The 23,445-nt window shown below is 41.5% G+C and overlaps 1 protein-coding gene across 2 annotated transcripts in view; it reads left to right on the top strand.

The window, feature by feature from the left end:
• SEMA3D (semaphorin 3D) overlaps positions 1-22,086 on the top strand; it is a 199,383-nt gene extending 177,297 nt beyond the window's left edge. For both annotated transcript variants that reach the window (XM_019543653.1, XM_019543652.1), the window contains 6 exons: positions 2,658-2,746; positions 4,520-4,561; positions 6,254-6,411; positions 8,736-8,800; positions 10,752-10,891; positions 20,728-22,086. In XM_019543653.1, coding sequence (XP_019399198.1) covers positions 2,658-2,746; positions 4,520-4,561; positions 6,254-6,411; positions 8,736-8,800; positions 10,752-10,891; positions 20,728-21,153 — 920 coding nt within the window. In that variant the 3' untranslated portion in view covers positions 21,154-22,086. The remainder of the gene's footprint in view (positions 1-2,657; positions 2,747-4,519; positions 4,562-6,253; positions 6,412-8,735; positions 8,801-10,751; positions 10,892-20,727) is intronic.
• The last annotated feature ends 1,359 nt before the right edge of the window (positions 22,087-23,445 follow it).

Genomic DNA, 23,445 nt, shown 5'->3' with positions numbered 1-23,445 from the left:
CCAGCCTGTAGGTATGGTGCTGGTTCTTCCTCCCCAGGTGCATCACCTTGCACTTGTCAGTGTTGAATCCCATCCTATTCTCATCTGCCCACCCCTGTAACCTGTCTAGGTCCAATTGCAGCCTATTCCTCCCCTCTAGTGTGCCCACATCCCCCCGCATCTTAGTGTCATCTGTGAACTTGAACAAGGTGCTTTTCACCCCCTCGTCCAAGTCGCTGATGAAGATGTTGAACAGCGCAGGTCCGAGGACCGAGCTCTGAGGGACCCCACTGCCCACATCCCTCCAGGTCAAAAATGACCCATCCACCACCACTCTCCTGGTCTCAGCTCTGGTATCATGGGCAACAAAACAGAACACCTAAGAACTGATTTCATTAAAAAAAATATCATGAAGTGTCTTCTGTGAGAGCAAGATAAAGTGTGCTGGATTTTATCCCAAGAAAGGACTTTATTGCAGTGTATTGTCATGTTACACATTGGATATAAAAAGCCCTGCCTTAGAACATGGAAGATCTTCACTGAACAAAGTCTTTTTGATAGGAATCAAAAGAAGAAAGTAATCACAACACTTTCAAAAAATAGCAAAAGCCTTAAGCTTCACATGGTTTTGCTACAGCTGAAACCTATGCATGCACACATCTGTTAGCAGGCTGAAAATGCCAGAAAGATATTAAAACAAAAATTTTAGCACACATTCAAAAAAGGTAAATTTGAGGCCAAGCATATCTCTGCTATCATTTCAGTTTAGTCTAGAAGTTGACCTCAGGTTTTTGCTATTTGCCAGTATTATAGCTTCTCTTAAAAAATAAAGTTATTAAGAGATCAACAGTTACTCTCCCATCAGGTTAGCTATTACTATATATTACAGGCCCCTAATTCTTCAATATATTTTTTCTGTATTGTAAAGATTTCAAATTAGGTAGTGAGCAAGCAGCCACTAGGTGGCAGTCCTCATTTGAACAGAAAAAAAAAATTATTAGCTGCAGTCTTGTTATTTAGCCTTTTTTTCCAAGCATATGTTTTTATTCCATTTTATATTTTAAATTTGTCCTGTGGAAAATCAGAGTGAAAGATAATATTTCAAAGATTATATAAAAATGCGCCAATTACTCAGAAGGTTTTGGTCAGCAGTAGATTTGAAGCTTAAAATATGCTTGAATGCATTCAGCACTAGTGGAGAATTTAGAAATGCTTCCCATTATGTACATATTTTGTAACATCAGCCTGTTGTATCTCCACATTCTTTGCTAATTGTGCCGAAATTATTAACAGGAAGGCAGCGATGTTATCTGAACTTTGTGTCAGTAATGCCATCTTCTGCAATTTGGAAAACCAAGAACCCTGAAATAATTCTTTACTTTCAAATGCATCCTCTCTCTTTGCAATACTACATGAAGTATTTATCACTGGATGGACTTGTCTTTCCCATCACTTGTATATCCCACATGCATAGGCCCTGTCCCTTCACTAGTTTTTAATACCTTTTTGTTAAGGCAATGTGAGATAACCCAATGTTGACAAGAACTATGTGAAAAAATGTTGGTAATTAGTAAATTCAAGAGAAACTGAAGTTTCAGATCAACTGAAATTATCTGTGGTTCAAGGTGAATGGAACAAAAAGTTTTAGCTGAAAAAAATCAACTAGAGTAAATGTTTCTGTTGCAATGTTTTTACATGAAATAAGTACCCACTTTTCATTTTGAAACAACATATTTCAAATGTACCTGCTGTTTAAACAAAGGTTTGTTTTAAGTTGACCCCCCCGCGCTCTATGCACGACATGTTTCAGCCACCAAAACTAAAAATCCTTCATGTTCATAGGACACCCCCCCCCCCCCCAAGAACTGACATCCCATCTGCAGAATTACAGGACAGAATTAAACCCAATTCTCAAAAGTGATTTTCAAGTATAACCCCCCCCCCCCTTCCTGTGAAGTTTGATATGGGCTGCAATTCCTACCAAGGTGAACACCTAAGTCACAAAAACTCCAAGTTACAGTCAGTGGCAGAACTGGTGAGAGAGCTACCTTCGCCTCCCATCTCTGCACCTCAACAGATTGAAGGGTATGCACTTGAGTACATCAAGATTTGAGATCTTAAACAACTGTCTAAATTTATTTTAAAGGTACTTGTGCTTGTGTTTCAGACACATCATATACTGTATGTTGGTTATGTAGTCGTTAAGCCCCCAGTCAGCAAAACACCGTAGGACTTTAAGCTTTGATCAATACTATGTTTGAAGAAGGATGGTCCAGTAGCCAAAGGCTTGATAGACTTGTTCAATTCCAGCTCCATTACAGGCTTCCTGAATGTCACCTTGGGCAAGATGGTGAGACTCCCTGTGCTTCAGTTCCCCATTATAAAGTAAGGAAAATAACCTAGATTCCCTCACAGGTGTTCTGTTATGATAAATACACTAAATATTGAGGTTGTCATATACTAGGTTAATGAGGACCATGCACATTCCTAAGACAGCCTTTTTGAGAGCAAAGTCCTGGATATGTGGAACATGATCTATGGTCTGAGTTTCTTTTTTCCTCTTTAGAAAGAAAACATTTGTGAAGAAGAATTGATATGAAGGCAGTCCAAAAGAGTGAAAGGCTTAAATACCAAAAAATACCACTAGTTTTACGCTACATTATTACATTTTTTTTCAGATCTAGGGACAGTTCTCAAAGTTGTAAGTATTACCAAGGAGAAGTGGGCAAAGGAGGAAGTAGTCCTGGAAGAGCTGCAAATATTCAAGGTAAACTTTAACAGCCGTTTAAATAGGGCCAGAGTATAATATCCTTAATTTCAGCCTGTCAGACTATTTGCTTATTAATACTAGTTTAGGTTCCAAATGGATGTTATATTTCATTTTAAGTCCCTTGGCTTTTCAAAGTGATTCAACCAAAACCAGTCTGATTTTGTAAGTTTAATTGTGACTCACTGATTTTTGGCGTTTGTTGTCTCAACGCCAATAGCTTCTGGAGTTGCCTGATTTCTTTTTACAACGGCTTTCAGGTGATTGTGTTTATGGAGAAAGAACTTGAAAATATGAACCCTGAAGTATCATAAAGCAGGAGATGAATAAAAACAAAGAGCTTAGTGTGTGTCTGTGTGTGCATGTGTGTGTGTGTAAAATCTCGTGATTGGTGGGTAGACGTTAGTTCATGAGTTTTGAGCATTTAACAGTCCTGGTAGATTCTTAGAAGAAAATTGAGCTAATTTATGTACATGGATTCCATATTAATAGTTTTACACTGAGCCAAATTTTGCTCACTGTTACACCAAAACAAATGCTGATTAATAGAGCTAATTGGAGGTAGAGGTGTTCTGGATTTACACCAGTGTAGCGGAGAACATAACATCTTCAGTCAGTTGATTTTTGGATTTAATTGTTTCTTTCTTATTCTTTTTTTTCTTTTTTCAGTCTCTCTCAGTTTCCCTGTTATTCTGTGAGGTTCCCCTACTCTTATGTTTCTCATTTCTGTTCTGCTCTCTCCCTACCACCTCATCTTTGTCTTTGTTCCCTTTCCTAGCTGTAGTGAAAACTCGCAAGTATGAGGATATTAATCAAAGTTTTTACCCCAAAATAATTGAGCAAGTTTGAAACGGGGCATCACAAATTCACCCAGCACACACTGTAAAAATACGTTTACAGAGTAAATCACTCGCATGCCTTTGGATGCCTCATCTATATGATGAGAACATTCTTGATTTAAAGGTTCTCCATGTCATCTTTCTGCTGCTATGGACACCAGTTATAAATATCACTTTGAAAATACCAAGATTGCTCGATGGGCTGCCAAGTAATCAGGAGGTTCAGTACGTGCACCAATTTGCTGCATTCTTAAAACGTAACGTCAAGGGCAAATGTGCCATATCATATTTAATACCAAAGGTTTGGGGGTTTTTCTCTGCTTAGCAGACTTCCCTCCACTACAGAAATGTTATCTCTATATTCTTTAAGAAAATACAGAAAATTGAAGAAGGAAGGATGGCTGCGAACCATTCTTTCTCCCCTCTCCCACCCTCCCCAGGCAATCAAAATTAAACAATAGGCTTAGACATATCTTATTCTATTAGATGTTAGGTGATACAGGAGAATAGGAATTGTCAAAGCTTTCCCTGACTTCAATAGAAGCAAAATTCATTGGATGCAGAAGAGCAGCTTGTATCCCTCAAGTCTCATTTAGGCCTTTAGAAAAGTGCATAATAGGAACTTAAGTTGATACATAGGCCCAATGCTGCCCCCCCACCGCCCCCTGCTCTTCCCCAACAGGGTTAAGTGCAATCTGTATGAATAAAAAACAATTTGCTTGGAAATAACAGGGACTATTTACCCATGTATATTTTGGGGGCCAGGGATTTGATTATTTCTGATCTTTTTTTTCCATACTTACCTAAACTAAGTTGATTTGTAGTTTTATTTATTATATTGTCACAGAGATGTTCAGATCTTTTTTCTTCTTAGCTGTGATAGAAATAAGCATAAATAAATAGCTTTACTGACACTTATATATTCATTTTTCAGCATCCATCAGTTATCTCAACTATGGAGATTTCCCTGAAGCAGGTAATTTGCCACTTTGTTTAATTAACAACAGTAAGTTTAGGTTTTTCTGAGTGTCTAGCTTGTTGTTTTGCAGGTGACATCTATTGCCTGTGCTTTTAAGACATTTGTCAACAGTAGCTGTATATGGGAAATATATATATATATATATGAAACCTAGTTTGCTTGCACAGTTCACATTTGCCTGCAAACAGTAGTTTGTGTTCCCAAACTGGTAATTTATTCATGGAAACAAAATCTTTAGCCATATGCATTTGGGTTTTGCGAATGAAGTTGATATGTACACAGACACCATAAAAGTTTGGCTCAGTATAATTTATCAGCCTAACTAGAAATTATCTTCATTTTCTTATTGGCCATAATAGTCACGAGATTTCATTGAGATCAGGCCCTCGGTGGGTTAAGTTCTTTACATACGTTGAGAGAGAGTCCATGTGCTTTGTGCTTATAGTCTATATAGGCAGGTCATGCAAAGAAGGGGAGAAAGGACATATTATCACCATTTTACATACGGGAGCTGAGGCGCAAAGCCATACCATATTTCATGGTGTATAAGTCGACATGGTGTATAAGTTGACCCCATTTTTCTGATCCAAAAAGTTAGGAATTTCATAGATCCAGTGTATAAGTCAACCTAACCTTTTGGATCAGAAATATGGGGTCAAGTTATACCAGCCGCTGCACTATGGGCTGGGCACCCTCATTGCGGGCTGACACTGGGGCATGCATATGTCAGCACCACTTGCACTGGATAGGGGTGGGCTCAGCACTCGGCTGGCGTGGCCCCATCCCCTGTGAGTAGTTTTGTGCCAGCCAAGCACCAAGCATGGTGCTGCTCACAGGGGATGGGGCTACATCCGCTGAGCACCGAGCCTGGCCCTGCCTGCTGCAAGTGGATCTGCTGAGCATTGAGCCCAGCCCCCTCCCCTGCAAGCAGTGCTGGGCTTGGTGCTTGGCAGACGCAACCGGGTGCAGTGCTCAACAGTGCTGCTCACAATGGACAAGACCATGCTCAGTGCTTGGCTGGCTCAGCCCAGGCAGCCCTGCTTGCAGGTATGGGGCCATGCCAGCCAAGTGCCGAGCTTAGCCCTGTCCCCATCCTCATGCCCTGCAAGCATCTCCAGTCTCGGCACTCAGCTGGCATGCCCCCAACCCCTGTGAGCAACACTGCCTAGGCCATGCCAGCTGAGCACTGAGCCTGATTCTGCTTTCAGGGCACACTGACACAGTGTATAAGTCAAGTTTGAATTTTAAGAATAAAAAATTGGACTTTAAAACTCAATGTATACACCATGAAATACAGTAATATTATTTGCACAAATTAACCCAAACGTCCTGATTATTAATCTGATGTATTAACATCAAAACCATCCTTCTTCTTTATCAAATTATTAAAAGACAAGTTGCCCTCTATGGGACTTGCTGCTAATTTTGGATACTGTCCACTTATATCAACAGTTATTGTCCTTTTTGTACCATAACCCTCTTTCTACCATCATGTTTTCTGAAATTGATGGAAACTTGCCAGTGCATGGAGTGTCCTGAGAAACATTTTACACTGAATGAGGAATTCTCCTTCATTCTGTAAAATCTGGGGCAAAGTTGAAAACCAGCAACTATGGTATTGAAGCAAGGAACATTTAAAAGAATTGCTTAAAAGTTGCTCTTAATTCATTTGCTTTGCCTACTTTGCAGCAACAATTGTACATTGGTTCCAGAGATGGATTGGTTCAGCTCTCATTGCACAGATGTCACACATATGGGAAGGCTTGTGCAGACTGCTGCCTGGCCAGAGACCCATACTGCGCTTGGGATGGAAACTCATGTTCCAGATATGCACCCACTTCTAAAAGGTAAGAAAATGGCCAGCGTTTCTATGAAATGTCCGCCCATTCATATATTTTTCATTGAAAGCAATGGGAGCACTTTTGCATGTTCATAACGTGTCATTTAACTAAAATGAAGACATAACTTTGGCCGGGTATTCTATTTCTGCTGGGAGAGCTTAGAGGATACTGCAGCATTTAATCATGTGAAGTTATAATGGTGGAACTGCAACTAGTGTAACCAATTCATTGTTTTAGATGCGAAATTCTTTGAGATACAGATTGTAGCTGGTTTTATGTAAGTGTACAAAGGGAGTTATGCAGACAGCTTTGTGCACTTCTGTTCGTGCACTGAAGCCAAACTCATGTGGAGTTTAATGCAAGGCATAATGTGCCTGCTTTAAGCTAAATGGCCCAGAAATCGTAGCCCAAGGACATCATCATTCAGTAATCACTCTATGCAGGTCAACAACCAGAGGGAGACAGGGAGCTGCGTTATGGTTATGTAGGTGCCGTGCTGGCTGCTGGTGACTGCATTTGCTTCCCCAAAGACAAAGGAGTTGGGATGTGAACTTATCCTAACCACCAGCTAGCAGAACTGAGCCAGCACAGAGGGGGTGTCTACTGTACCCCTCTACAAGGCTGGCCGAATTTCTGATGTGGCGTTAGATGCCCCTCTTGGAATGCCCAGATTCTTGGAGTCACTCGTACTGGACCTTTTCCTTCTCCTTTAGATGATCCTACAGGAAACACTCACAATAAGGTCCAAGGCTGAAGTTCTTATAGACAGCTGAATGAGAATTTTTCTTGCCTAGAGATTTCAGGACTAGGGCCTAAACAATTGCACAAGCTATTGTAGTAAATGAGTCATGGGTCATTGTGTCACACGTCAAGGAACTTTATACATTTTGCTTTAAGCCAAAGCAAACTAGAGCAAATTCAGAGAAACATAAAGGAGAAGAGAAAACTGTTAAGGGTCAGTAAAAAGTTAATCACCCAGGCAGCTTGTGGACGGCAATCCTGTTCTTATTTCTGTGGATGAGAATATGGGGAATGAGGGTTCATTCATTTAAAAAGATCCTCAGATTGATGGACAGGTCAAGAGCACGGACAAATTTACCTTTTAACTGCTCTAAAGTGGAGGGAGAGCTGCTACTTGGTAGCATGTGTCAGCTGTAGCACCTGCATCCTTTTCGAGTGATATAAGTGAACTAAGTAGTCCTAACTTTGACCCTGTTGAAGTTGCAGTGGTTTTGCTACATTTTCCTCTCCATCGAATCATGCAGAATTAACAGTTGCGCCGTTACCGCTTGTATCAGTAGTCTTTGATATCAAGGCCAGTGTTGTGTCTGTCTATGTACCATTGTTTTGTGAGAGCAAGGCTGAAGGAGGAGGACTTGGTGAGTGGCCTTGTGCCTCCTCCTATAGGGTAGTTACTCATCACTTGTTTCCTTCAGTTCAATCTAGTTATTTGGCATGGTGTTCTTCCAGCATATCTAATCTCTTTCTATGATGAACTCATTACATCAAGAGCCTACTTATGCTTTGCACTTTTGTAAAGTTGTACTCCTATCTGAGATACCGTATGACCTTGAGGACATAGCATCCTCTCTGTGTCTCAAATTCCCAATTCTGAAAAATTAAAACAATACATGTAGCCTGCAGCTGAAATACTGTAGAAAGCCAAGTATGATCAGTAGGATTTTAACAAAAGCTAGCCTGAGTCACAAAGAGGTAAATAATTTGTTTAAAGCTCCATAAGCATTTAAGAATAGTAAAGAAACCATGAATTCTGACTGAGGCCCTTACTCTCTTCATCTGTACATAAAGCTCCCATAGCCATACTTTCTGGCTCCTGGCTAGAACATATTAAGATTCAAAGCAAACCATAAATTTTCCCCTTTGCTTATGTTGTGGTTGATTCTCTAGTCAACAGTACACAGTGTTGAACTGAGTAGGAATGTGGTCTGCTGAACCTTTTCATGATATGGCACACTGAGTGTTTTGACCAAAGATAATCAGCCTTAAGACCTGCCATTGGATCTGACAGAGCTTGTAATGCAGATTTAGCCATTCTCTCTACCCCTAGATTGCTCTCGGCCTGTTCTAGGTAGATCTCCCTCTTCACAGTGGTTTCCTTAAATCACAGGCCTGTCTTTTTATGCCTATTTTACAAATCTCTCCTGGCCACATGCCGCTCTGAGGGCGAGGCTGGTTTTAGTTAGGGTTGTAATTGCCAGCAATAGGGTGGGAGCACTGCGGTCTCACATCTGCTGAGCTCCTCTGTAGTTTGTTGCTGAATTCCAGCAATTATGTATGAAGTGTTACAAATTTTCATGCTCTTCCCATAGGAGAGCTAGGAGGCAAGATGTCAAATATGGAGACCCAGTTGCCCAGTGTTGGGATGTGGAAGACAGTAAGTACTTGCCCTTCTCTTTGTAACAGTGTGTGCTATCTGTCTGTTTGCAAACACTTGTGGAATTAGGTCTCAGGAGAGATCTGGGCAGTTAATGCTTATGCAATTACAATCCCTAAACATTTACTCTACGTATAGCCCTTGTTCAGCAGTTAAACTCTCCGAGTCAAGGGAACTTGGAAGGAAAAAATAAAACAGACTCACTTATACATCCCACAGGAGAGAGACACCAGCAGAAACTTATAGAGGGGGATAATATGGCTGAGGACACATGCACTTTCACCTCGCCATGAGTATATGCAAGCACTGCCACTCCCTTGCAGAGTATTCCGGTAAAGGGGAAAACCAAGCAAGAAACCCCAAAGGAGGAAACAGGAAATACTCCTTCTTCCTCCCCGCCTCCCTACACGCACTTGACAGAAGTCCCAAACCTCGGCTCCAGCTGCCAAACCCTCCCGTTTCCCCCTCTCTGCAGCTACCTAAACACTCCTGTTATTAACATGGACCTACACCCACCCCTGTCGAGAAACCCCCCTCTTTTGGCTGCCGAAGTGTCTGGCTCACACTTTTGGCAAGGACAGCGGTTCACTTACAGTGTGCACTGTCAGTACTAAATCCTGCGGTTACGCTGCAATTTTTGTGGCAGCATAAAATAAATGAAAAGCATTCAAAGTGGAGTTTTGGTTTGTCTGGGGCTTTTACATTCAGTTATTAAAGGGAACCATCCAGTCAAAACACCGTTTATTGTATTGTTGAGCTTCACTTTGGATTTTGTACACACCACCGCTTTTAATTGATCTCTGGTAACCAGCACCGGAAACCAGCCACCAAAGTCAGCTCGAGTCATGGCAAAGATCAGGCCTGCTTGCCCCTGGATCAGTCTGCTGCACGGTCTGTGAAGCACTGGCTAGACATACCCACAGCGGACATCATTAAAAAGTCAGGGCAGAATCCTGGTTTCACTGAAATGAATGACAAAGCTCCAGATGATTTCAAGGCGGCCACGATTTCATCCTTGCCTTCGACACAGTGATGGTGTTGTGTTTCCCTGGATGGGAGATGATGTACCAAAGGGATTGTTTTAACTGAACAAATCTAAGACTTCTTACAGAATACATGAATATGGACTTGAAAGCCTTGATATGGCAGCAAAAATAAAACAGAGCCAGCTTAAGCAACTAGCTAGGGATTATCCAGACTTGCATGGTCTTAAGCTAATATCCCAGCCCCTGGCATATTAATATTATTCAGAATAAATAAACATGCTGTTATGGTATGAGATGCTGTTAAGATTGAGGCCTCAATTTTGTATGCATTGGACCAACATAGCATCAGAGGTGATTTGTGCTTGAAGATCTTACAGTCTGCACAAGTAAGATGGGCAAGGTTGGGAAGAGAAGGACAGACAGAGAGAGGTAGGTCACACAGCAAGTCTCTTCACATACAGTTCAGTGCCTTATCTGGTGTATCCTTGTGTCCCAGAAACCACTGTTAGTTTTGTGTTGAATATATTTTAATGTCAACCTGATGCTGCTGTAGAAGTGTTCAGGAGCCTAAACTAGCCCCTAACAGGTCAGGGCACGATAAACTTCTGCACAGCTGCTGCCTTTCTGTTGTTGTCTCTTTTTTTACTGACAAAGGGCCCATTCCCATTTTCAGAGGGAAAGAGTAGGTGCAGTCTTGAATTCACCAACAGTCACAATGTTTGTGTAAAATTGTGCAAGTTAGTGAGGCAGGTTTTATGAACGTCTTTAAAAGCCAGTTGCACAGGAGAAAAGTTAGCAGCCATCTCTAAATCCTAGCAGTTATATTTTAAGCTAAAAGTTAAGTTTCCTTTTGCCTTTTTTTATAATTCAGTTGCTCCTATAGCATCTGTTCTGAATCAGTCTATTTTCCCATTGCTTTAAAAATCAGGTCAGGGTTAATCTTCTGTACCATGTTTGCTTTCCAGGCATTAGTCATGAAACTGCTGATGAAAAGGTGGTTTTTGGCATTGAATTTAATTCAACTTTTCTGGAATGTATTCCTAAGTCCCAGCAAGCCTCTATTAGGTGGTATATTCAACGCTCTGGAGAAGAACATCGAGAAGAGGTAAGTTATAGTCATCAAGGCAAGTTTCCTCTATGGAGAATTCAGCCTAGTATTCAACGGCAGGAGTTATTGGGATTAGTAGATGTTTTTACTTTTCCTTGCCTCAACTTGGGTATCACATAGCATTCTGGTATCACCATTTGCACCATGGAGAGGGAAAGAGAGAGGCCATTTACAGTCTGCCACAGGCAGATTTATTTTATTTATTTATTTTGATTTATATACTTATTCCATTAAAGAGGAGTGCTCTAAAACTACTCCTGGGGAGCCTTTTTTATTTATTTTTTAACGCCAGACTTCTCTGGTAACACCTTTTTGCTCAGAACTTAACTCTTGGAACAGCTCAACAGCAAAAACCATATTGAGAATCTTCTGGCTTTATTTTTTTTCCTGATCTTCTGTTCACCGTAGAATTGGAGGCATCTGAGGACCTTCCAGCAGCATGTTAAACATTTTGACTTACCAAATGTAATTGATTCTAGGACAAGGTTCTCCTTCCATTTAATCTGGGGGGAAGCCCCTCATCTTAGAATTGCCTGTGAGGGTGATGGGGGAGGGCGAGGGCAGGCTCCAGCCTGTACCCAGGGTCATGGTCAGGACCAGAGCTGCTGTCTTGCCTTCCTCCACTTCCCTCTCCTCTCTGTGGCCTCTTCCCCACATTTTCCCCTTCCCCTTCCCTTTGCTCCATGCCAGCAGGCTCCGTGCACTGAGCCCAGCCTGTAGCAGTGGCATGCAGTGCATGGCTGCTACAGGGGCTGGGCTGGGGCTGTGTTCAGTGCCCCGGGCTAGAACAGGGGTGGGACCTCTGGCATTGAGAAAAGAAGTAATGGTGGGGAAGTGGGGCAGAGGCTGGGGGAGGGAAAGGCAAGCAGAGGCATGGGGGAGAGGCAGGAAGAGGAGCAGAGGGGGAAGGGGAGACCTGAGCCTGCAGGGGGGCAGACAGGGAGCAGAAATGGCAGGGGGCTAGGCCCAAGCAGGGCTCAAGCTACTTGACTTCCCCACACCACCTGCTGCCCCCATTCCCTGCCCCACTGCAGCAGTGGGGGGATGGATTAAAGATGGCCCCTGGATAATTAGATTCTATACATGGAAAATTGGAACACATTTATAAATTTTCCAAGTATAGAATCTAATTACTGGGGGGTTGTCTTATATTCAGGGTCATCTTAAATTGAGTAAATAAGGTGCCTCCAGCATTCACGGGTTGTTCTTTCTCTCCACCTCTCACCAGGGAAGAGAAATTGCATGTGGGGAATTGCATGTGATAGTGGAAGGATTTTGCATTGAAACTGGGGGTGAGGGAGAAGGGTTTCTTATGGCCATGCTGCTCTGTGTATGTTAGAGAAGGCAGGTCAAAGCAGTGCAAGTTATTGTTAGTGTGATGGTGATGAGGTTCACAGTGGTGTATAGCTCCTGTGGGAGTATGGTCCCCAGTCTGAAACCAGTCTGAAAAGCTCATGTTTCTACCTTCAATTCTGTAAGTTGAGAGGACTCAAAATGAGTCCTCTCACAGCAAATAAAAAGAAGGAAAGGGGTGTGTTGTGTGCACATGCGTGCATACCTTTTGCCCTGAAAATCAACAGATTGGGTTCATTCAGACATTAGGAGTCTTCACAGCTTTGTTTTTAAAAGTCATTACCCTTTTCCAGCCTTTATATCCAGCCTCTGTAGCAATCAGAATTGCAGTGGCAGGGAAAGGGAAGGGAAAAGGATCAGCTCATCTGATCATTAAAGATCGTTACGGGAGCCATAAAACCTGTCTTTCTATGCAAGTGGTTCAGGATCTAGCCTAGCATGGGGTACTTTTGTTGTACCCACCTCTGTTTATTCCAGTGTTATTTTAGTGCAGTGGAGTTCATCACTGAGAATGAATGTTTAATTAGAGTAATTCTAGATCTAGCACTTCTCACTCCTCAGGCTTCATGCCATAGACAACTGCCTGCTGGTTTAAAATACCATCTTTGATATCCCTCATGATCAAATACTTTAAAATGATTGTGGTATTCTGGTCTGCAAGCTTGCTGAAATCTCTGGAGAATGATCCCAAAGTGCCCGTGTTGAATGCTCTGTGGTTTATACAAAGCGTTGAAGATCTGTGTGCATCACCACAGCACACTTGGTAATTCTTGCCCTACTTGTTCAACTCTCCAATACCACAGACTGGATGCTTTACAGGGAGCGCTTCAGGAACACGCTTCAATATATGCTAGTCGCCTCAGTACATGCAGACTGTTAAGCAGATACTTTAACCACGTGCTTAAGTACTATCCTTTCAAAGGGATTTAAGCAGATGACTAAGTTTTCCTATATTGAAAATTTAAATGGAAGCAAATGTGAGCCAGAATTGTTATTAAAAAAACCCAAAACTTTCACAACTATACCCCTAACCAACGTTGTTAAAGGAAATACAATGGCACATCTGGCCATTTCTTATTTATTTCTTTATTTATGGGATCTCTAGATGCCCATGTTCAATAGCAGCCCTGGGTAACAACTTGGCGGGAGCAAGGGGAAGAAAAGGAACAGCTGCTGTTCCTGCCAGCTGGCCACATTGCCAGCATTGTGCCCAGAAGCTGCTGCTGCTCCGGGCACCAACCTGCCCTGTTATGCCTTCACCCACATTTGAAAAGTTGCCTTCAACCTTGTTAACTACTATTATATATACAGATAGACAAGAGCATTATAGGAAAGTAGGGCTGGAAGGGACCTCATGTAGCCCAGGCCCCTGCTGATGACAGGAGCATCCCTGACTAAATCATCCTATGTTTAATATGTTTTGGACAACTTCCAAGGATGGAGATTCCAGTTTGTCTAGGTAGCCCGTTCCAGTGTTTGACCACCCTCATAGTCCGAAGGTTCCTCCTAATCTCCAGCCTAATGCAATATATATCACGTACATATATTGATCATATATTTTATGTAGTATTATACAAAACAGAGGCCTCTCTAGAAAACCCAAATATTAAAATGAGGTTTTTTCAACATCCTTTAGTTTGACCGAAATACCACATACAAAAGAAATTGAGCAGTCGTATTTAACAAGTAGTTTGATCTTTGCTTAGCTAATCCCTTACCGCCCTTTTTCCCCCGTAACAATTATACATTTTTCTCTCCTTCCTGCATCAGATTCCTCAGATAACACTAACCATTATTTTAGTCCATGCCTTAAAGGTATAACTTATTGTGATGACAATACCAGGCTTTGCAAATGGCTCCGTGCACCTGGAACTTAAGTTATGGACTTTTAGTTCCAGTGCTGTAGCAGTTATGTTTCAGCAGATCCTCCTTGTACAAATAGAGAGTTACGCATTGTCTGTGACATGCAATACAGTTTCCTGAGGGGAGGGAAAGGGCAAAATCCAGACTAGATGGGAAGCATTAGGCCCAGCAGGATGTCTCCTGCATTTCACCTTTAAGGTCATGGTTCGGAGTCCTACTTCCAGTCAGAACAGCCTGTGGGAGGGGGACAGGATCTCCTGGGGGAGAGGAGCTGTCACCAGGTCATTCTGCTGGTACTGGGAATATGTTTCCCTGCAGTACGGAGCTGTTCTAAGGTCATAAGTCAGTTATCTAGTGCTTTTGTATTTTGTCTTGCTCACGTAATTGAGCATGTTTATTCCCGTATTTGGAAGCTAGTCACCTACTTGTGGGAGAGCTTTTCTATGAATTGAATTAATAAAGAAAAAAGCACGTACGTCATTTGTCCATAAAGCTTAATGCGCTGACGTTTCCTGCAGCTTTGGCTCAGATGTTTATTTCTTTTTAAATTCCAGTGTGTTATGTTATGTACATAATAAGTGTCAGGACCGGAAAAAGCACACCCAGGGTTCCCTACAAAGCCATTAGCATTGGCTCCCTATGACTTTTAGAAATATTAGACCTCCTGCTTCAGGCTCGCCCTGACCCACAGTCTCCTTTGACCATCGGTTTGCCGATCTGTCATGTGCCCTTCCAGGGAACATAGCAAGCCATATGTTCTGAAATGACTGAGTATGCGTTGATCGTGCTTTAACTCTTCCTTTTCTTCTTCCATGAACATGGTGTTAGGAATGAAAGTGAACTTTCTGAATAGCTAGGGCACATTACAGAGTCCTCATCAGGGTAAGGTGCTGAACCCTACTGGAATACCCGATATTTAACCAGTCACCATGTCAGGGATAAGCAGGCATTTTTTCCCCATGGTCAGAATTGAAGGAGTGGACTTTATATAATACAGTGATGTCACTTGCATTTTTGGTAGTGGGTTGGTGAGTGAGGCATAGGTTTCCATTGGTTTTCTGGGCTGATACTTTTTTGTGTAGAAAGAACCTATTTTCTTTGGTTGCAAGTTTTTAGACAAGACCTTTTTGTGGTGATGACTAATGGAATAGCCTAAAAGTCAAATGAGAGCAGAGTAAGAAAGAAATGTAATTTAAGCAGGACATTTTGGTGATGATCACAAGCTAGATCCACAAGGTGTACTCAGACAGCTAACTGCCATTTTATACATCTACATTTAAAATTAAAATCCTCAAAATCTCTGCCTAACCCTGAAAACATGTAATTTTTCTCAGTGTTGCAACTTCCAACGGTGAAGTCCTTGGGCTGCCTAAATTTTTGCCACTAGGCAAAAACACTTAAGCCTTGGGATAAGGGAGGGGGAAGAAAGGTAGAGACTGGCTCTGTATCCCACTAATTAGGGGAGTTCCCTGGGATGTGCACTTGTTTCCAATCTCAATAAATTACTATTTATGGAAAGTGTAACAGTTTCAAAAGGAACAACTGAGAGAGCTTACCCTAAAATATCCAACAGCCTGGAGAGTAGGACACTCCCTTGAAAACTACAAGATGCAGATTCAAGCCCTCTAAGCCCAAGAAGCTAATTAAAGTGGGTTTCCCACATCCCAGGTGAGGACTCTAGCTCCTAAGGCATATTCTTGACTCTTTTTTGCTTGGCTTAAGCATCTAACTCTGGGAGAGGGTTCATAATTGTGATTCCCAATGACATATTTCCACCCAATCCCATTCTGACACAGGGTTACGGGTGCATCAGTCTCTTCAGGATTTCTGCTTGGCTAGCTTAAGCATCTCTCAGTCAACAGGCTGGATTTTATAAAAATCATTGTTAGGTGCTTAATTTTACCATGGCCGTAGAGAGCCAGGCACCTATCATTGTGCTGTGAATCCCATCCAGTGGCAGCGCGCCCAAGATTTAGGCATCGCAACATGAAGCTTATGCCCCCCTTGTGAATGTAGTCCATATGCCTTATGGAGGGCAGGTTTAATAAAACTCTGCCATGTCTAAGATAAGTAGTTTAAGAAGGGAAGTCCCAAGATGAGTTTTATAAAGGACCCAAGAAACCATGGGCCAGACTGAAACGGACATTGCACAGCACAGATGAATAAATTGTAATATCAGGTAGCCAGCCAGCCACTTTCTTCTGAGCTCAATTGAAGAGGAAGCCAATTTGCTTTCCATCGTATATTCATAAATTAGTGTCCTGTTGTGCTCTCTTGGGGAAACTTGATGTTATCTTACTGCTTATAAATTTTAACCTTTTCAGCACTATGCCAAATTATTCTTTCATTATGCTACTCACTGGACTTTTTTTTCTACCTTTAAAAAAAAACCCAATTCCTTGAAGTCTTTAAATGAGAGTATTATTTTTAAAATTAGGAAAGTCATTATTTCCTAAAAAGAAAATATCCTAGAATATATCTAGAATATATATCTAGAATATAGCACACAGAAAGATTGCTTTGAGCTGAATAAGGTTGTGCTGAGGATTTGAAATTAGCCTTCTAATGGGAAGTTAGGTTCTCCTTCACTGTACTGTGAGACTCGTGACTCTCCAGAATGTCATTATGTCCCCAGCATTTCCTTCAGTTTTTACTTTTGCATTTTAGTACATTCAGAAATAGGCTGTTAAAAAAAGGGATCTCAAGTTTTTGAGTTACTCGGGCTAATTTTCCAATGTAACAGTAATGAAATGGCTTGTAATAAAAACAATCTTTATTTGCAATTGGATGTTGAAGAACACACTTGGTAATGAAAACCAATAGGTATTCTCATGGAATGGTCCTTGTTTTCCTTTTTTCTAGTCTGCTTTTATTTGGAGGTTGCACTCTAACACGTGGTCAAGCCTAGCTTTACCACTAGTGCTTTCTCATATGTTGATTAATGAGGGAAGGCAGGCTTTGAAGCCACTTTCTTCTCAGAGACAGGTGCAATGTTTTAACTGTGAAAGAGCTGACATGTGAATTATTTGTAATGAGGGAGCTATCTAAACAGATCATTAACAAAGGACAAAAGGCACTGACCTAACCTGATGGCACTTTCAAATCTATGGTTATTTTCCATGTTATGCCTATTTTTTCCCCATCGCTCAATTCCAGCTGTCAAAATCAGGTTATTAACGTAAAGGGACATCTTCTTTCTTTTCCAAAGACCCTTTGTATCTCAAGTGCACTGCACCATTTATTCATTGCATCTTCAGCAAAGCAAATTTTTGTAGTGCTTTAGTCAAGGATCAATCGTTTTAAAAATTGCTGAAAGAATACATACAGTATTTTCAAACGACTTCCACTTCACCGAGAAGGTGAAGGTTGCAATGTATATGCTGTTTGTAAACTGAATCAAAGCAGTGCATGTTATCAGAAAACATAACCGGACAAACATTTATCACATGCTTAATTTCTGTGGCTCATAATTTTGTCTTGAATTCAAAGAAACAATGTAAGTTTAACTTGAAATAATTGCTTGTGAATTGGGGCCTCTATGCTGCTGAAGTGCTAAAAATTTCGATCAACGATTAATAGGCCATCAGAACTATGGTTTAAAATGGATAAAAAATGAAGACACATTTAACAAGAATAAAATGACGTCTCGTACCTAACTAGACTTTTCACTAAACTCAGGTTTTCATTAAAACAAGTTCTATGTCTGCAGGTCAAGAACCAACGAACAAATTAAGTATTCAAGGGAAAGGTTAAAGATCTATTACCAAAATAATGAAATGCCAGGTGTTTATGAAACTCCAAAATCCTGTTGGGGGCGTGGAATAGAGAGGAAAGGCAGGAAGAGCTCTGAACCTCTAGGTAAAACAACATAAACAGGATACCAAAAAAGTTGGGGGGGAGGCGGAGGCTTGGGGGAAAACAGTAATGAAGTGTTGCTCAATATGTGTTAAATCAGAGCCATAATTTCATCCTGTCAGAGGATAAGAAAAGAATGAACAATGAAGCCACAGAAAAGTAGGAGGTGACAGTCACTGTAAATCAATAATCACGATTTATACAGGATGTTCAATAAGAAGCCTATTAATTAAAAATAGAAACACTGATGGGTTGGGATCGAGGGACGCTGCCAGATGAGGGGGTGTGTTAGTTTGGGATATAACTGCTCAAGAAGAACCATTGGAGCCCCATTGTCTAGCATATTAAAACTAGACACAGTCCAAACGAGTGGGATTGCTACCGTGCAACTAGTAAATAAGTAATAATTAGTGGTGTGATGGACTCAGTGACTCAGCAGGTGTTTCTTAATTCTAGTTTGCTCAAGGGCCTCCACAATGCTGCTCCTTCTTTTACCTGACAATGAGCTGAGCCCCACTGTGGCATCTTTGGACAGGCATAGGCAGCATGCTGGAAATGTGAATAGTGTAGGAGGTGCAGTGCGCCTGGCCCTCTGCCAGTCTCCAGCATTGGAGTACGATGGAAGCATGCTGTGCTCTGCCAATCCCAAGACAGCAAACAGCTACTTCGTGTTTATATACTTTGGAGTGGCAAAATAGAGACCTGACTTCACCCTGGTGCTGCAGGTTGTTATTATTCCCAATTTACAAGTAAGGAAACTAAAGAGATCTGACTTGTCCAAAGTTACTTTGTGAATGAGTAAGAGAACCAAACAGAGTCTACTGATATGCCATGACTCCCATAGCCCTCCTCATTACTAATCCACACTACCTTTCTAAGCTGATCTGTAGTCCCTGATGCTATTACATCCGCAGTGGCACACAGACTGATGGACCTCTCTGGTTCAGCTAGTATGTTGGCTACCCACACAAGCACAGGCAGTGTCGGGAGAAGGGGGTTGGACTAGATGACCTCCTGAGGTCCCTTTCAACCCTTATTTTCTATGGTTCTAAGGTTGGCCAAAAAATATGTTTCTGGTGATGTGAAAGTGATTTACCAGATTAATTATTAATTAATCCTCACAAACCCATGATGAGGCACTGGCATTTTAGTATCATGGGGAAAGATATGTATATATGTATGTATGTATGTATATGTGCGTGTGTATGCATATAGATGCATATGTGTATATATACACACACTGGTATATAGTGAATGTTTGTGTGTGCGTGTAAATTCTGTGGTGAGGGGAGTTGCACACATTTTTCACATAAAGAATCAGCATGGAGGCTACCCACGGTGAAAAAAAATCTACTTTAGCCATCTTTATGCCTCCCTAATCTTCATCTTCTGAAGTTTGCTGGAGGGACAGATGTATAGTCTGGGATGGTTTCCAGATTCTCTCTCTCTGTCTCTCTTTTTTTTAAGTGAAGCCCTCGGTGCTGGATTAAACAGGGTCCTTGTGTTATAACAATGCTACCAGTGGTGCTGAAGATGTGCTTCAAGTGCATGCTGCATTATGGGTTAATCAAGCTGAACTCCAGTCCCTTTGCTGCTGTTCTCTGCTGCAGCCTCTGTGCGGCAGTAAAACACAGCACACTGTGAGGTGACAACTTTCCATTGCAAAATCGGCACTTCAGTGTGCCTTGGAGTATAGAGAGGGTCAGTTAGCTGTGTCAGTATTTATGTTGTATGTTAATTATTATATCATTAAAATATATGTTAGTTGGACTATAGAGTTAGTGCAGAATTGGGGGTCAGGGCTCTGATTCCAATTCCTGACTCTGCCATTAGGTCTTTGGTGTGGCCCAGGGCAAATCACTTACCCTCCATATTTCCCCATCTGCAAATTTATTAAATTAACTGGACTTCATCATTAACTAGCACTATATCATCATCCTTCACGGTGATCAGTTAATGTTCTGAATCACTCTCCGATCATCAGGTGTGCAAACTACCTGGCATCATGGAGGCCTGCGTTGTCTCAGGTACTGGGGTATAGTGATGCAGCACTCCAGATTAGCATCTGATTATTCTACACAGCAGATCTTCACCTTCTAAAATACAATCCTGCAAATGTTGCTGTGACAAGGCACAGACAGCAGAGATATTCAGCCTCCACTTCAACTACCACTGTGTCTTTTTAGATGCTTTCTTTTATAGATCCTGAACCATAACAGGACCCTAAAATAATGGCATTAGATTTTAGCTCTCTGATCTCCTCGGACCTGTTTCTCACTGACAAAAGATGCCATCAGAGGTAACTCCACTGAAATTAGTGGAGCTCCATCTGCAAAACCAGTGTCAGATCAGAATTGTGATGATTAGCTTCACTGACTGCTATTTATTTCTTTTGTGGTAAAAGCTTGACCAGGAAGCGCATATGCTAGGTGTGATATTAATACAGGAACAAAGCTGGTCCCTGACCAGAGATTTGTCCAGCTAAATAATCTCTGCTTAATTAAAGAAACTTCCTATTGTAAATAAATTGTCCAGGATGTAGCTTTTACTTACTCATGCTGAAGCATTACAGACACTGTAACCATCCCTTGAAGAGCAGAACTCCAAAATTCAGAAAGTCATATGCTGTGTTATACTGATGCTCAAGAAGGGATAGGACAGTCCCTTAAGTCAGCCATCCCCTCCTGCATTTCTGCTTCTCACTCGCATCTTATTTTCCCTATAATTTTTACATACTGTGTTTACTTTGTCTGACCACACAGCTGAAGGCCGACGAGAGGATTATCAAAACGGAACATGGCCTGCTGATCCGCAGCTTGCAGAAAAAGGATGCTGGAGCCTATTACTGCAAAGCCCAGGAGCACACATTTATCCACACCATTGTGAAGTTGAACTTGAACGTCATAGAAAACGGGCAAATGGAAAGCACGCAGAAACCGGAGGACGAGGAAGGGCGGGTGAGGGATTTACTAACCGAGTCCCGGCTGAGGTACAAGGATTACATCCAGCTTGTCAGCAGCCCCAGCTTCAGCCTGGATGAGTATTGTGAACAGATGTGGCACCGGGAGAAGCGGCGGCAGCGGAACAAAGGCGGGGCCAAATGGAAGCACGTGCAGGAGATGAAGAAAAAGCGAAATCGAAGGCACCATGAAACTGCCAGCCGACATGCAGGCCCTACAGCCACGTAATTTGGATATTCTATTTAAAGACAGAACATTTTACATGTGAAAATACTGTGTTGGGGGTGGGGGGAGGGCGCGTGCTGCATCCTTCCTTGTAATTAATATTGCTTCTCCCTGAGATCATATAATGCACAGTCATTATTAATCGGTATAAGGCTGTACTCTGGAATACAATATCAAATGAGATGTTTCTGATTTGAGTACCGCATCCTAGGCAATATTTTTTAAAAAAAAAAAAAAGTTTTGGACTTTTAGGTGGTACTTGGAGGGTGAGAGGCCAATACATGGGATTTCATGTGGGTGTTTCATAGTTTCACTAACATAATTTTTCCATGGGATTTAGCGTTTGTATTACTGGCTGTTATTAATTGGCTGCTACATTCCACTCCAGAAGTGGCTACATTTCAGGGGTGGGCAGATGTATTTGTAGAAGTGTTTTGGCATCTTTATAGATGAAAGGTGATATATAAATATGTGACAGATCTGCAAAACAACGCTAACTTAACCCTTGGGCTCATAACTAGGCATATGGGTGGGGGTTGCTAGCACAGAAAGGCCATGTGAAAAAAATCAATTAAGTATTGGCTTAGGAGTAACTTGTGTTTGTGCCAAGGAAAGAAAAAGAAAAGCCTGATCATAGTTTAAGAGGAGGAAATACAGAGCATTATTCATTAGGGTTTAAGTAGCCACCAGTTTGCAGTCCATCTGCTGAAATGAAATGTTGACTCAAATTGAAACTGCCAGCAAGATACTGGAGAGTAAATGTCCTAAACGGTGCGTGGGAGATGTGTGCACAAATCCGATTAACAAATAATCGGATTTCTGCCTTCACTTTTTTTTGTCTCTCTGAACATTTTACCCAGATTGTCTCTACTCACCTCTATAACTCTGACCTTTTTTCTGGCTTCTTCTCATGCTGTTAGTTCATGGAAGAAAAAATTAAGGAAGAGGACAAAAATACACTTGATAACATAAGACAATGAGGGAAACCTATTTTTTGACAGAGATAGTGCAAACATTCCTCAGATACGTGTGTATTTTTTTTTTTTTTCTGTTTTAAAGGTCTTGTGTATTTCAGAGTCAAAATGTTGCATCGTTGGAATAAATACTTTTTATTATAATTAAATAAAAAACAAAAAGTACCCATGTGTAAATACACAGAAGCACAAGTTAAAAATAAGCAGTTTTCTGTTGACAATAACTCCATTGGGAAAGTATTGCCAGATTTATGTTTTGCTGTTTAATAGGTTACGTCATTCTGTATAGGGAAGAGATATGTGGCCTTACTCTAAGCAGTGTGACTTCATTGAACTTACTCCTGATTTACACCAGATGAAGCGTGATCAAATTCAGGCTTTTCTATCTCTTCTCTAGTTCTGCAGCCTCCCTTCCCCCACTTTGTCAAATCTTCCCTGTTTTCCCTTTCACGCCTTTTTGAGTGTGAAATGACAAATTAGCCACTTCCTCACATGGTAGAGAGCTCTGATGGATACCAAAAAGACAGACGTTACTTGTTTCTCATGCATTCTACAAGTCTTGAGAGCAAAGTCTGTGGGAAACCCATGTGACTGGTGTGCAGTTCTTAGTGGTGGGAGGAGGGAACTGAAAACTTTAGTTCTGAATACTAGAGATTAGACCTATCCACTACCCAGTGTGTGTGCGCATTCAGTCCCTGATCAATAATTGTGTAGATACAAGTTCTGTCATTGTAGAATGATACAAAAAAAGTGATGCCTTTTTTTCACATTTCAGAAAGGAGCCTCAGCTTACTCAAGTTTTGTGTAAAAACCTAAAGCAGATTTAAAAAAATGTATTATCTAAAGCCAGGGACATCAAATGTAATTCTCTTTAGGGCTAGGGACAGACATTATACACACAAAAAAAGGTTTAAATGATCAGAAACTGGTTTAAACCTGTAACAGAACAGAAGTTTAGTGCATATAAACCAGTTTGAAAATGGCTGAAACCGGTTTGAGATCAACCTGGTTGAATGTATTATCAGACTTAACTGATTTGGGTCAAACTGGTTTATGCAATGTCTGTCCCAGACCCCTTGCTGGTTCAAGATAAACCAGACACTCCCAGCATCCTGGCATGCTCTCTGAGCCAGGCAGGCCTCTCTGCTCCATAGCAGGGCTGGCCCCTCCCCTCTGCTCCCTGGATGGAGCTCAGCAGAGACTGCAGGTATCTATCTGGCTTCCCCCTGCTCCCCACCGCACCCCATCTGCCTTACATAGATACCTCTCAGCATTAGCCAGCAGACCACGCACTGGCTATCTCTGCGTTGTGGCAGATGGG

The sequence above is a fragment of the Crocodylus porosus genome, unplaced genomic scaffold (genome assembly GCF_001723895.1).
Source record: "Crocodylus porosus isolate Cpor-Errol unplaced genomic scaffold, CroPor_comp1, whole genome shotgun sequence".
Lineage (NCBI taxonomy): Eukaryota > Metazoa > Chordata > Crocodylia > Crocodylidae > Crocodylus > Crocodylus porosus.
This window is presented reverse-complemented; position numbering and strand designations above follow the sequence as displayed.